Source organism: Haematobia irritans, chromosome 4 (genome assembly GCF_050003625.1).
Source record: "Haematobia irritans isolate KBUSLIRL chromosome 4, ASM5000362v1, whole genome shotgun sequence".
Taxonomy (NCBI): Eukaryota; Metazoa; Arthropoda; class Insecta; order Diptera; family Muscidae; genus Haematobia; species Haematobia irritans.
The window spans coordinates 197435127-197450621 of NC_134400.1; the positions used below are offsets into that span (position 1 = coordinate 197435127).

At 32.4% G+C, this 15495-nt stretch overlaps 1 protein-coding gene and 4 long non-coding RNA genes across 9 annotated transcripts in view; 2 read left to right on the forward strand and 3 right to left on the reverse strand.

Annotated features, from left to right (window-relative positions):
• Nucleotides 1-960: 960 nt before the first annotated feature.
• Nucleotides 961-1324, reverse strand: LOC142235179 (uncharacterized). The gene is made up of 2 exons (XR_012721818.1): nucleotides 1172-1324; nucleotides 961-1096 (listed from the first exon to the last, which is right to left on the reverse strand). It is a non-coding gene; the product is annotated as an uncharacterized LOC142235179 (long non-coding RNA).
• Nucleotides 1325-1756: 432 nt separating this feature from the next.
• On the reverse strand, nucleotides 1757-3230 carry LOC142234033 (uncharacterized). The gene is made up of 3 exons (XR_012721543.1): nucleotides 2723-3230; nucleotides 2301-2657; nucleotides 1757-2236 (listed from the first exon to the last, which is right to left on the reverse strand). It is a non-coding gene; the product is annotated as an uncharacterized LOC142234033 (long non-coding RNA).
• Nucleotides 3231-3952: 722 nt separating this feature from the next.
• Nucleotides 3953-4459, reverse strand: LOC142236481 (uncharacterized). Its single transcript, XR_012722053.1, has 2 exons — nucleotides 4210-4459; nucleotides 3953-4141 (listed from the first exon to the last, which is right to left on the reverse strand). It is a non-coding gene; the product is annotated as an uncharacterized LOC142236481 (long non-coding RNA).
• Nucleotides 4460-4982: 523 nt separating this feature from the next.
• Srrm234 (Serine-arginine repetitive matrix 2/3/4) overlaps nucleotides 4983-15495 on the forward strand; it is a 57642-nt gene continuing 47129 nt past the window's right edge. For all 5 annotated transcript variants that reach the window (XR_012722173.1, XM_075307998.1, XM_075307999.1 and 2 more), the window contains exons 1-3: nucleotides 4983-5106; nucleotides 5171-5507; nucleotides 10224-10325. Coding sequence is in view for 4 of the 5 variants with exons in the window: in XM_075307998.1 (XP_075164113.1) it covers nucleotides 5266-5507; nucleotides 10224-10325 (344 nt within the window). In the remaining variant the exon portion in view is untranslated. The remainder of the gene's footprint in view (nucleotides 5107-5170; nucleotides 5508-10223; nucleotides 10326-15495) is intronic.
• On the forward strand, nucleotides 10499-11829 carry LOC142236735 (uncharacterized). Its single transcript, XR_012722174.1, has 3 exons — nucleotides 10499-10741; nucleotides 10806-10911; nucleotides 10977-11829. It is a non-coding gene; the product is annotated as an uncharacterized LOC142236735 (long non-coding RNA).

Sequence of the window (15495 nt, forward strand, 5' to 3'; positions counted from 1 at the left end):
AACATGTGCCAAATTTGAAGGCGATTGGACCTAGACTTTGATCACAAAAATGTGTTCACAGACAGACGGACGGACATGGTTATATGTATCGACTCAGGGACCCACCCTGTGCATTATTGCCAAAGACACCATGTGTCTTTCTCGTCTCCTTCTGGGTGTTACAAACATATGCACTAACTTATAATACCCTGTTCCACAGTGTGGCGTAGGGTATAAAAAGGCCCATTAAATACATATATAATTCAGCATAGATAACCTAACTAATAGATGGCCCATCGGTGTCATACGCAGTCTGACAGTTCCCAAAATCAGGAATAAACGAAGAAAAATTTGTAATTCCAAATTCTCTCTGAGATTAGATTTTACATTTTTCCTATTATATCCACAATTTGAACATTTTTGATACACGAGATGATTTATAATCAAATTAAATATTCAAAAGTTTATAGTTGAACAAAAAAATACGACTAAAACCGCGAAACTACAAAATTTAATTTTGAGCAAATGTTCTCTTTACGAAAAACACAAAACGAAATGTAAGAAAATTCTAAACTAAATAATAACTTAAAATAAATTAAATTCATGAAATTCGTCGAATTTTATGTGGACAGTAAAATAGGTGTATATGAAAAGAACATGACAATAATATATGAATTTGTACATCAAGTTAGTATTTGTAATAAGCATCAACTTCACCTCTGTGGTATCACAGTAGACTGAATGGACACGAAGTGAACCTGAAATATCAGGCTGTCACTATAGCTAACCTAAGATCCGATGAACTGTGACAAAACTAAAAGTGTCTGAACATTTCAGGTATGCGGAGATTGTACTTTCATAATTTTAACGGAAAAGGACGCGAAAAATACCATTGAAAAATAAAGATGACCGTGAAGCAAAAGGCGTTTCCGAACAGCCCGTTACTTACCTTGCAACTCCACCGGCTAGTAATTTAAAGCGTTATTTTATTATTTTCATTAAGCGTCTATTATGAAGCGTACCACATACAATTCATTTGAAAGAATAAACAAACAAACACTAGGATTGAAGCACCATTGCAATTTGATTAAAATTAAAGTTGAGAATATCGCGTTCTCTAAAAAACAGAAAAACAAAATCTCAACAGTAGAACTCAACTCAATAGAAACATTCTTAAACTAAAAGACGTTACTATGTTTGTTGGCGCGAAAAAGGGTATATTCATTCCTATTCCTGTTGTCGCCATCGCTTTTTGACGTCTGTCGCTTTTTCGTCGCCTAATTTCGTCACTAATTTGGTATTCCCATAGACCAATTAAAATAGAGACATACCTTGATAATTCACCATGGTTTTGTTTATTTGAAGTGCGCAGTCATTCCACTCAATTGCGCAGTCAAGCATAGACCAATTAAAATAGAGACATACCTTGATAATTCACCATGGTTATGTTTATTTGAAGCATCCCAATAAACACAAACGTTTGAAAAATACTAAAATTCAATAATTTTTCAAACATTTTTTCAAAGGATTAGGGTAATATTCAAGTTGAGAAAATCGCGTTCTCAACAAAAAACAGACATTACCCTCAACAGTAAAATTCAACACAATAGCAATAATTTCTCAATTGTAATCCTCAAATTGAAATGCACCGCTACTCAATAATTTCTCAAACAGTTTTCAACGTGAGAAAAATAAAAAATTAGCATTGTTGCGAATACTTTCAAACCACAATTTGTATGAAAGTCAATCCTAGTTCTAACTGAAAGTCAATACTAAATTTCTAGGGATTTTGTAAATTTTATTATTTTTTTCGTTAACAAATATAATAATCTTAAAAATAACATTAATAATATATAAAAATGATAATCAAAATGTAATTATCTTATTAAACGTATTAATAAATAAAACTATGAATACAACTTTAAATATCTTAAACATTTTTACACGTATAATTCCATTTCCTCCATAATGTTGGTGTCAAATAACTATTAATTAATATGCTGGCAATTTGAAATAATTACTATCGAGGAACTTGCTGGCTTGTGTGTTAGAATAGATTCCAGCAAGAGGAAATCACAAAATATCAACCTGATGACGGGATGTAAATTGATGTAATGCACATTTTCATCCAGAAGTTCTTGATATAGGAATTGTTGCACTTTGTAAGTTTTCTGAAAACTTTTCTTTGTTGTTTCCTTCATTGGTTTTTCATCGGCCAACATCTTCCAAGAATATATCATCCAATGATTTTAGTTTTCTGCAAAACAATCGAGTTTTGTGATTTCCATTATGTTTTCATTTCACTTTTTATTTTGACTTACCAATTTGTATTTCTTCCAACTGACCACGTACTTCGTGATTTCCTCAAGAACGTTGGTGTTACAAAATTGTTGTTATTAAAATACTGGCAATTTTCAGGAACTTGATGACCAGATAATTGGAATAAATTTCCAGCAATTTCAATTCACAAAATAACAAATTAAACCGATGATGCGATGTAAATTAAACTATCGATGTGATGCGAATTATCATCCAGTAGTTGTTGATATGGAAAAGCATAAATACCAAGTTTTTTTGGTTGCACTTTGATTTATGGAAACTTTCTCTTCTCGGTAAGCCACTACCATTGTTCATCGGCCAGCCTCTTAATGTGTCCAGCATCCAAATATTTTAGTCTTCTGCAAAGAGATTTGAGTTTAGTGACTTCCTTAAAGTTTTCATTTCGTGTTTTAGTTTTACTTACCAATTATTATAAGCAATTTCAATTGATTATTAAAAAATTTCCACATTTTTGTATATCTTCCACGAACTTTGTTGTCCAAAGTAGTATTAAAAACCATGTGGTTTTTTCGTTGCATTTCAGGGTAGTGTTTTGTCAACGTTTTCTCCAATTATCTACAACACATTTTCAAAGTTTTCGTCAACATTTTGCCAAATTGGTTGTAATTCGCAAACAACTTGAAGATGTATTGAAGATGAGCTTTTTCAAGTCAAGTTGAATTTATGTTGAAAATTATATTTACCCTCAAACTGAAGAGGTGTTGCATTTGAAAAACGCTCATCCTGTGTTTATTGGGATACCTTCCTTGGTCTATGGTGATTGTTTTTAAACAACTGATGACAGTGTTGCATATTTTTGGAGATGTCCTGGATAAACGAGTACTCTGTTTTATTTTAGTCCTTAATGCGCTTTACAGACTATCAGTTATTCCGGACGACAGTGCTCGTGTCGAACATATCCCATATATTGTGCACATTATAAGTTACGTCCGACGGCATAATCCATACTGCTGCATGTTTATGGGATCGATAACACATTTACCGATTATTTAGTCATCGCCGACAAGTCTTATCGATCCGACACACTGTAAGATTCTTTACAAACACCGACATTCCGTCCGGAATAACTGATAGTCTGTAAAGCGCATAAAGCTGAGTACTATGTTCAGTTTTCAAGCTGAAAACCAGCTTGTTTTCACGGTTACTTTCTTTAATTAAATAATTTAGAAATATAAAATTAGTTGCAATCAATTCCTTGGATCTTTTCCATCCATTATTTGGTAAGACTTGATCAAAATATAATCGTCTTCATAAATATATTTGTACTTTTAATTTAGTGTTTTGGTGAAAAAATCGAACATAGTACTCACCTTAACGGCTTAGCATATCCAGCGCTAAAAGAAAACAGCCCTAATGTCCCTGCCAACATTTTTTGAATTTGGGGGCGCTTTTGAGAATCCCCACTACGTCGAAAACAGTCGTATACGATATCCAAAACTCCTCGGAAAAGCGCCGTCACTATTGAGAAGTTGTACCACGCCAAGTTACTACAAAAAAGTATCGCATGAGTGCAATTATTAGGTGCCCATCTGGATACATTTAGAAAGACACCAATAAGAGCCCCTTCAAACAATCAGAGAAAGTGCATTTTAAGATAGTTGTAAAAGAATCATTGTGGTCAAGTAAAACACGATTTTTTAGATGATTATTAATTTTATTAAACATTTATAAATTCTCATAAATATAACATTTATACGACTATCACATCACATTTAAGATATTTTTATGCATTAATAAAAGATTGAAGTTGAGTTTCAAGTTGCAAGTTACATGTTGTAGCGTCTATCAGCCAGTGCTTTTATTCCCAATGGAGCCAGCCTGTCTGGAAAAATATTTGAAAAACTAACACTTTATTCCATTTGGAAAGTCAAAAATTGTTCACCAATATACCTTTCACAATTTTAAGCGAAATAACTATGTTTTCAGCACTTCATTATCGTTTTTATTTAAATAAATTATAAGAAGCTAGTTGTGCTTGGTGTTTCACAAAATATAAAATGGCTCTTGTAACAATAGTGATGGCAAACTACTTTCATGCGAATAGTGATGGCAAAATACTATCACAGTTGGCGATTGTTGCAGTGTCACATACGAGTCTGTGGTAGCGATGAGGATGAAATGGAACTTTGAAATGCTGGCAGGGCATGTTTAAGATATTTAAAGTTTTGTTGTTTGTTTTTTTTTTTTTTGTTCTTATTTGTTGATATGTTTAATAAGATTATTATTTATCAATTGGTATTATAGTGTATTATGTAGTGTAGTGTATTATTATATATTTTATTTTGATGAAAATGAATAAATTATACAAAATTCATAGAATTTTGGCTTTGACTTTCAATTTGAAGTGGGGATATCATTCATACAAATTTAGGTTGAAAAGTATTTGCAACGATGTTAATTTTGAATTTGACTCGCATCGAAAATTGTTTGACAAATTATTGATTAGCGATGCATTTCAATTTGAGGATAACACTTGAGATATTATTGCTAATGTGTTGAATTTCACTGTTGAGGGTAATGTCTGTTTTTTGTTGAGAACGCGATTATCTCAACAATTTCTCAACTTGAATATTACCTTAATCCTTTGAAAAATTGTTGAAATTTAGCATTTTTCAAACGTTTATGTTTATTGGGTATGGCATCGCTATACATTCAATTAAACGATTAGTTCGACAACAAAATTTATCGAAATAAATTTCCCATCCCTACCACTTACTCTAATTTCTTAATTTCTCGTGCAAAAATAAGAAAACACTGGTCTCAATTTCAAACACATCGCATTCAATTGTACGTTTATTTGGAAATTTAGCATTTTACTTTAATAATTTTATTGTTTTCTTTTCCACATCAGCCTTGAATTGAATTGTTTTGGCGGTTGTTAAGGAAATCGTCCTTTGAGTGGCATCCATATACAGTCTGGACGAAGTGTGAAGGCATTAATTTAATATGTATAATGGTATAGGTTTAAATACCCCTCGAGGTTCGGGCACCAATGGCCACGTCCAAAGGAATTGGGCCTTTGTACGTCCTGGAAAAAAAGACAATTCTAATTATCGTTCCGAGGAGGATATAAAGAAATTGGATGCTACACTTAATCGACCACCAAATAAAGAAATTTTGGACCATGACCGCAAACGGAAAATTGAAGTCAAGTGCTTGGAGTTTGAGGAGATTTTGGAAAATCAAGGGTAAGTGTATAATTGTGACATGGTGATTTTGCCTATTCCCAATGATGACATACGACTTCATGTACCATTATTATATTGATTTATGTATGATGCTATGAATTCCTTTAGTTTTCTTTAAATTAAAGGGTATTAATGAAATTATTTTGATATGGTTTAAATCCTTGGTTCGGTTTGTCCTAACTCATTGCGTCCCTACGATGAACTGAAAGACGTGAACAGGTGTTTTTCGTTTTCCGTGGCAGAGATTTTTCTGCACCGGAATGTCATGTAAAGTGGTTGCCGTCTCAGTGTTTCGTGTTGTTATATATAGGTCAGGTTGGAGGACTAGCATTCCGGTCAAAAGGCATGTTATAGCCCCTACACATAGAAGATATTAAGCCGACATAACCGGCTTATCATTGGAAACTTCCATGATCACCAATAGCTATGTTATTTTTACAAATGAAAGACTAAAAAATATGTCACTGATTGTGCAGTAATATTTTTCTTCATAATTCCCACCAATCGAAAGACTACGTGCAGAGACTACGATCCTAATTGTGGGAAGACTTGACGAAATGTTGGTAAACCTTGGTATTTCCTTTAGTGTTCACAATAACCATCCAAACCACCGTCTTGTGGGTAGACCGAACGATCATTCTAAATATCCAGCATTTCTCAAAATTTGAGGAATTCTACGTAAAAATTTAAACAAATTTACTAAATGTTTGCAAAGAATTAATTTTTGAAACCATTTTTTTAAAGTTGATCTGTTGAATTTTGGGTTTATATTATATTATTTTTATTATTTCTATAGAAAATTATGTCAAAATTTTATTTCTATAGAAAATTTTGTCAAGATTTTATTTCTATAGAAAATTTTGCCAAATTTTATTTCTATAGAAAAATTTGGCAAATTTTATTTCTATAGAAAATTTTGTCAAAATTTTATTTCTATAGAAAATTTTGACAAAATTTAATTTCTATAGAAAATTTTGTCAAAATTTTATTTTTACAGAAAATTTTGTCAAAATTTTATTTCTATAGAAAATTTTGTCAAAATTTTATTTCTATAGAAAATTTTGTAAAAATTTTATTTCTATAGAAAATGTTGTCAAAATTTTATTTCTATAGAAAAATTTGTCAAAATTTTATTTCTATAGAAAATTTTGTCAAAATTTTATTTCTATAGCAAATTTTGTCAAGATTTTATTTCTTTAGAAAGTTTTGTCAAAATTTTATTTCTATAGAAACTTTTGTCAAAATTTTACTTTAGAGAATTTTGTCAAAATTTTACTTCTATAGATAATTTTGTCAAAAATTTTACTTCTATAGAGAATTTTGTCAAAATTTTATTTTTATAGAAAATTTTGTCAAAATTTTATTTCTATAGAAAATTTTGTCAAAATTTTATTTCTATAGAAAATTTTGTCAAAATTTTATTTCTATAGAAAATTTTGTCAAAATTTTATTTCTATAGAAAATTTTGTCAAAATTTTATTTCTATAGAAAATTTTGTCAAAATTTTATTTCTATGTTTCTGCGACAAGTATGGGGTGTGTCCAGAGTGATCTGGAGGTGAGACGGAGAAGCGGGAGCTGGGCAAGCGAAAAGGTGACGAGTGTCATGTGGCCCTTGATTACAGATGGGACACACGTCAGCTACGCTGCTATCAATCACTGATAAGTAGGAATTGCGGCGGCTGCACTTGCCTGATCTTAGTTGGGCCAAAACTACCCGAAATTGTACTTTGAACAAGTCCTGGAAAATTTTAGTAGGTTCAATATCAAAAGTAACAAGTATATACGGCCGTAAGTTCGGCCAGGCCGAATCTTATGTACCCTCCACCACGGATTGCATAGAAACTTGTACTAAAAACTGTCATCCACAGTTTTTAACACCGCGTTCTCAAGTGTAAGTTAGTCCATACGAGGTATATATTAAACAAAAAAGGCAAATTAAATAAGTAAATAATTCAGTTTGACAAAATAAATAAATAAAATTTTGACAAAATTTTCTAAAGAAATAAAATCTTGAAAAAATTATGTATAGTAATAAAATTATGACAAAATTTTCTATAGTAATAAAATTTTGACAAAATTTTTTATAGAAATAAAATGTTGACAAAATTTTCTATAGAAACAAAATCTTGGCAAAATTTTGTATAGTAATAAAATTTTAACAAAATTTTCCATAGAAATAAAATATTGACAAAATTTTCTTTAGCAATAAAATTTGATAAAATTTTCTAAAGAAATAAAATGACAAAATTTTCTATAGAAATAAAATTTTGGTAGATTATTTTTGGGGATGGGCTATATATAACTATAGACCGATATGTACCAATTTTGGCATGGTTGTTAGCGGTATTATACTAGCGCAATGTACCAAATTTTACCACGTACCAAATTTCAACCGAGTCGGATGAATTTTGCGCCTCCAATAGCTCCGGAGGTCAAATCTGGGGATCGGTTTAAATGGGGGTTATATATAATTAAGACCGGTAAGGACCAATTTTTGCATGGTTGTTAGAGACCATATACTAACACCACGTACCAAATTTCAACCGGATCAGGTGAATTTTGCTCTTCCAAGGGGCCCCGGAGGTCAAATCTGGGGATCGGTTTGTATGGGGGCTACATATAGTTATGGACCGATATGGACCAATTCCTTCATGGTTGTCGGAGACTATATACTAACACCACGTACCAAATTTCAACCGAATCGAATGAATTTTGCTCATCCATGAGGCTCCGGAGGTCAAATCTGGGGATCGGTTTATATGAGGGCTATATATAATTATTGACCAAAGTTTGCATGGTTGTTACAGACCATATACTAATACCATGTACCAAATTTCAGCCGGATCGGATGAAATTTGCTTCTCTTAGAGGCTCCGCAAGCCAAATCTGGGGATCGGTTTATATGGGCGCTATATATGATTATGTTAGAGACCCTATACTAATACCATGTACCAAATTTCAGCCGGATCGAATGAAATTTGCTTTTTTTAGAGGCTCCGCAAGCCAAATCTGGGGATCGGTTTATATGGGGGCTATATATATTTATGGACCGATTTGAACCAATTTTTGCATGGTTGTGAGAGACCATATAGTAACTCCGGATCGGATGAATTTTGTTCCTCCAAGAAGCTCCGCAAGCCAAATCTGGGCGTCGGTTTATATGGGGGCTATACGTTAAAGTGATCCGATAGGGCCCATTTGCAATACCATCCGACCTACATCAATAACAACTACTTGTGCCTAGTTTCAAGTCGATAGCTTGTTTCGTTCGGAAGTTAGCGTGATTTCAACAGACAGACGGACGGACGGACATGCTTAGATCGACTCAGAATTTCACCACGACGCAGAATATATATACTTTATGGGATCTTAGAGCAATATTTCGATGTGTTACAAACGGAATGACAAAGTTAATATACCCCCCCCCCCCCCACATCCTATGGTGGAGGGTATAAAAATAGAAAAATGGTAGTAAAGACCTCTCATTTTTATTTTTAATGTACCTCCAAAAATAGTTTTCCAAAGATGGACTTAATATTCAATTCGCAGGTTTATGTTTTTTGAAGTGATATATAAAAATCCTTTGTGTTGAATTTTAAATTTTCTTTAATTAAATTTACAGCGAGGATAAAACAAATTTAATAAGCGAGCTGGTCCACTGCTCGGCAGACATGTAATTTGCCATAAAATATGTTCCATTATTGTGAGAAACGTTCTTTCATAAAGGTGAAAATCAAAAAATAGCTTAGTTGTAATGGCAGTCTGTTATTTCAGGAATTGAAGCATTATGGTTGGATCACCCTTTATCCTCATATCCTTAACGACTGCCCCAAAACCAACGTATCGATGATGTATAGCTATGTTTTTGCGGGATTTCTTTCAAACTTTTGGTTTTTTTTACATATGTTTGGGGAAATCACTGACACTTGCAACCCCACTGGTTTACATTTTACATTTACTTGACATATTCATTTTCGCTCAAACATACTCCCTCTCGCAAGTTCTGTCCATAACCATGAAGCAATCATTCTCTCTTCTTCGCTTTTATTGGAAATGGAAATACATTGTAAACATATCTCTTCCGGTTATTCTGTAGCATTTGAATTTCCTCCTCACTAGTCTTCATTCAATTCAACCCCTATGCCAACCAATGAGCCAAACCAAAAACCTGCCCTATAGTCTTAGAGGCAGCATATTCGTGTTATGGCTGGGCTCTGTGCTGCAAAGGGTGGAAATAGTGCAATTTTTGTGTGTATTTTCAACTTAACTCTCCTAGCGGACAGTATACGGATTTTTTTCGAAAAGAAGAAGAACGAAATCACTCTATAATACATAAAATTGTCAACACACCTCATTATTGATGGAAACGTTAAACGTACAACACAAATTTTAGTTAATAGCATATGATTATATTAAAAAATTTTTAAATTTTCTCAAAAGTTTTAAAGCAAGCAAAAAAACAAAAAAAAAGAGAAGTAAAACGAAGTTTAAATGCAAAGTTTGTGATTTTAAGTATATTTTGTAAAACAAAAAAACTACGGATATTAATGCAATGAAAAATTAAAATCATAATAATAAAAGGCTTTATAAAGTTAAGTAAGTCCTTGTATATTTTTCTTTACTCATATACATACAAATATTTTTCCTGCTCCTACGATTCTATTTGATGGCAATTAATTAACTTTTATTCATTTTATTTTATTATTTTTTTCAGACTTTCACCTGAAGAAATCAAGGCCAAAGTTGATTCATATCGACGAAAATTATTGGGAACAGGAAAGACAGATATACCAAAAGATGAATTTGGTAGAGTAGCGTAAGTATTTGCCATTTTTTCTAATATCCTGAATATTCCCTCAAAAAAAAGGACAAGTTTTTTGTTTGGAAATCTACTCCCAATAAACACAGGATGAGCGTTTTTCAAATGCAACAACTTTTCAGTTTGAGGGTAAATATAATTTTCAACATAAATTCAACTTGACTTGAAATAGCTCATCTTCAATGCATCTTCAAATTGTTTACGAATTACTTCCAATTTGCCAAAATGTTGACGAAATCTTTGAAAAGGTGTTGAAGATAATATGAGAAAACATTGACAAGACACTACCCTAAAATGCAACGAAAAAACCATGTGGTTTTCAATACTTATTTGTGCAACGAAGTTCGTGGTCAATTGCAAGAAATAAAAAAAATGGAAAATTTTAGACACAACCAAATAGTTTATAAAAATAGGTAAGTGAAAATAATAAATGAAATAAAACTTTAAGGAAGTCACTAAATGTATATCTCTTTGCAGAAAACTAAAATTGTGGATTCTACGTTTTTGAAAACATTAAAAAGCTGACCGATGAAAAAATGGTGGACAATTAACTGGAACTGCTTCAAATAGTTTATAATAATTGGTACGTCAATATGAAAAATTAAATCAACACTTTAGAGAAGTCACTAAATTTAAATCTCTTTGCAGAAAACTAAAATCTTTGGATGCTACATGCTTGCAAACATTAAGAAGCTGACCAATGAAAAATGAGTAGCTTATCGACAAGAAAAAGTTTCCAGAAACATTACAAGTGCAACCAATTAAAATTGTTAAAAACAATAAATTGTTGAAATCAACAACTTCTGGATGAAAATGTGCATCACATCGTCAGTTTAATTCATATGCTATTATCAGTTTAAAATGGATATTTTGTGAATTCCTTCTGCTGGAAATCAATTCTAACACGCGGTCCAGTACGTTCCTAATTTCAAATTGCCCGCATGTTAATAAATTTTAATGCTGTTTTATGACACCAAAAGGAAGGAAATCGAATTATCAATGCAAAAGTGTTTACTAATAATGTTTAAGATATTTAAAGTTTTGTTGTTTGTTTTTTATTTGTTGATATGTTTAATAAGATTATTATTTATCAATTGGTATTGTAGTGTATTATGTAGGTAGTGAATTATTATATATTTTATTTTGATAAAAAAGAATAAATTATACAAAATTCATAGAATTTTGGCTTTGACTTTCAATTTGAAGTGGGGATATCATTCATAAAAATTTAGGTTGAAAAGTATTTGCAACGATGTTAATTTTGAATTTGACTCGCATCGAAAATTGTTTGACAAATTATTGAGTAGCGATCCATTTCAATTTGAGGATAACACTTGAGATATTATTGCTAATGTGTTGAATTTCACTGTTGAGGGTAATGTCTGTTTTTTGTTGAGAACGCGATTTTCTCAACAATTTCTCAACTTGAATATTACCCTAATCCTTTGAAAAAATGTTTGAAAAATTGTTGAAATTTAGCATATCTCAAACGTTTGTGTTTATTGGGCTTTGACCACACCACGAAAATTTTGGTAATGCATTATGTAATGTTACAGAAAACGCGTTAAATATTTCATGCTCATTTACAACATTGCTGACATGCAAACTTGTAATGAAAAACCAATTTACAGTTTTTCGTATACTACTTTTTGATATTGTTTTTTGTGTGTAGTTTTCTTTTTAATGGAGGCTCCCATCAACTTGGAATAATCAATAAATGTTGTGCCTTCTCATATGTGCTCAAAAGTACACTTGTCACTCGTTTAACAGCGTTAAGCTGATAAATGAGGTTGAGGTCTAGTGATGTTTGTCTATATAAAAATTAAGACAAGAATTTTAGATTCATGAAAACGGTTAAAGAACCAAAAAAGAAAAATTTGAATAAACATAAAATAATGTATCGTAAAATTATATGTAATTCAGTTACAACAATAGTTACATTAATGTAGCATATAAAATATGAGAGAGTAATCGTGGTAAATAGGATACAACGTCCATCTGGCAAAAGCGTGGTTAAAGATTCCAGCCAACACCGGCAATACATTTCGAAATTGTGTTTTGAAAAAAACAAAGAAAAATTTTAATCTCTTAATTATTATTTTTTTTAATGAAATCCGAAATCTTTTGGTTACTTATAGGGCCTCTGTTGTGAGGCTATGTTACTACTAAAGTGGAAATTACATTAATGAAATACTGAAATAGCATCACATTTAAATAACTAATGCGGAATCAATGCTGCAATTGCTTAACAATATTATTTCTGCTCTATGACAATTCCATTGAAGATTCATTGCTTCTGATCTCATTTTGCACCAATTTTGGATTCTGGATTTGATAAACTACGTCCGGGTGTCCCGAACAGGAGGGGGGGGGGGGGGGGAGGTGTCAAAATTCTCAACAGAAGGATCACGTTTGGCCATGAGACAATTTTCAGTGTGATGCTGGCTTCAGACAGCAAGAGCAAGAGCAAGAAACAATAGAAATAGTGGACTACAGTCGACGAAGGAGCACCGTAAAAAACACCACAGATTATTCACTACCCGGGTATTAACCCTCTAATGCCCTAATTTTTTTGCCAGCTGATTACATTTTCAATGTTAACGACACAAAAACAAGAAACCTAAACAAGAAAATTGTATACGGTAAAATTCAGGCTGATAAGTCCCCGATCTAACAAAGAAAAACACATTTTTTTTTATCAAAATTCGTTTTTATTATTCAACATATTTCCCTTCAAGAGTGATACAACGATTATAACGACCTTCCAATTTTTTGATACCATTTTGGTAGTACTCCTTCGGGTTTGCCTCAAAATAGGCCTCAGTTTCAATTTTTTCCCTGCGAGCATCCTTTTTGAGGTCTGAGAACAAGAAAAAGTCGCTGGGGGTCAGATCTGGAGAATACGGTGGGTGGGGAAGCAATTCGAAACCCAATTCATGGATTTTTGCCATCGTTCTCAATGACTTGTGGCACGGTGCGTTGTCTTGGTGGAACAACACTTTTTTCTTCTTCATATGGGGCCGTTTTGCCGCAATTTCGACCTTCAAACGGTCCAATAACGCCATATTTCCCTTCTCAAGATAATTATTCCATGCGCATCCCAAAAAACAGAGGCCATTACTTTGCCAGCGGACTTTTGAGTCTTTCCACTCTTCGGAGACGGTTCACCGGTCGCTGTCCACTCAGCCGACTGTCGATTAGACTAAGGAGTGTAGTGATGGAGCCATGTTTCATCCATTGTCACATATCAACGGAAAAACTCGGGTGTATTACGAGTTAACAGCTGCAAACACCGCTCAGATTCATCAACACGTTGTTTTTGGTCAAATGTGAGCTCTCGCGGCATATCCAAATATTGATGAATGATATGACCAACACGTTCCTTTGATATCTTTAAGGCTATCTCGATCAACTTCATTTTACGGTCATTCAAAATCATTTTGTGGATTTTTTTTATGTTTTCGTCGGTAACCACATCTTTCGGGCGTCCACTGCGTTCACCGTCCTCCATGCTCATTTCACCACGCTTGAATTTTGTATACCAATCAATTATTGTTGATTTCCCTGGGACAGAGTCCGGAAACTCATTATCAAGCCAAGTTTTTGCTTCCACCGTATTTTTTCCCTTCAGAAAACAGTATTTTATCAAAACACGAAATTCCTTTTTTTCCATTTTTTTCACAATAACAAAAGTTGCTTCATAAAAGACGCTCTATCTCACAAACTAATTGACTTACAGACGTCAAATTTTGACACGAATCATTTGAAGGTTGGTACTATATAAAAATAATATGCATTTAATACTAGCGGCGCCATCTATGTGTCAGACCGGGGACTTATCAGCCAACCTGTTCTGCTGCAAAGCCTCTTGAACAGTTTAAACAAAGTTCTCTTTTTGTTTTACCCATTTTTGTTGTCTTAAGGTGTGTTTTACTAAAATCTTCCCTATTAAATGAAGCCCGCCTAAAGGCGGGATTGGGCATTAGAGGGTTAAGTCCGCGAGATAGTCGAAGTACGTTAATCTAGCAAAAGGAATATCCCAGCAAAAACTCTCATTACCCGGTAATCTTGTATGTAAGCCTATTTAAAAAGTAATAACCACTTATTAATTGGCATCGCTCCGGATTACATTTACATACGCATGTCCTACACACAAAAAAATTTCACGAAAAATTTTCCAATTAAAATTTTAATTGAGTTTTAAAAAATATTCAATTAAAAGTTTAATTGATTCAACAATTTTTTTTGATTGAAACAAAAATCAATCACAAAAATAATAGTATCAATTAATTTTTTAATTGGATCAATTAACTTTTTAATTGACCTTCAATTAATTTTTTAATTGATACTATCATTTCTGTGATTGAAGACATTTCAATTAAAAATTAATTGGATCAATTAATTTCGTGATTGAATCAGAAAATTTTTTTTTGTGTGTAGGAGGAAAGTACTCATCCCCAGGCATACTTTCGGCCATGAAATAAGTAGTACTTTTAGAGCATATAATCACTTATTCGTAGATACACCAAAGTTTGCAAAATAGCCACTTGTTGTCTCAGGCAACCAAATCTCGAAAATATTGGTTTCTATCGCCGATTACACTAGATCAAAATATGGCGAATAATGCTGTAATAGGAGCACTACTTGAATAGAAACGAATATTGTATAAATAAACAAAAAATCTAATAAATCTTCTAAATATTTAAGATTACACGCACATTAATTTCACACTTAAAATAGAAATAAATGTAGGTTGTTTAATGGAGTTCGATTTATGAATTACGTTATAATACGAGGGCAAACTGCAACGTGCAATGACAGATGTACTCCTGGTAATGCCAATTGTAATGAGATGTGGTTACCTAGTTTTTGCTGGAATGCCACAGTTGGTAGAATTGTACCAAAAATAGTTGATTTTTTACCGATTGGAGCATTGGTAGAATTCTTGATGCTTCAGTAGATTTTGCAAACAACATAACTTTAGTGCTTTTAGAGTTTTCTATAGAAATAAAATTTTGACAACATTTTCTATAGACATAAAATTTTGACAAAATTTTCTATAGAAGTACAATTTTGAAAAAATTTTCTATAGTAATAAAATTTTGACAAATTTTTCTATAGAATTAAAATTGTGGCAAAATTTTCTATAGAATTAAATTGTGACAAA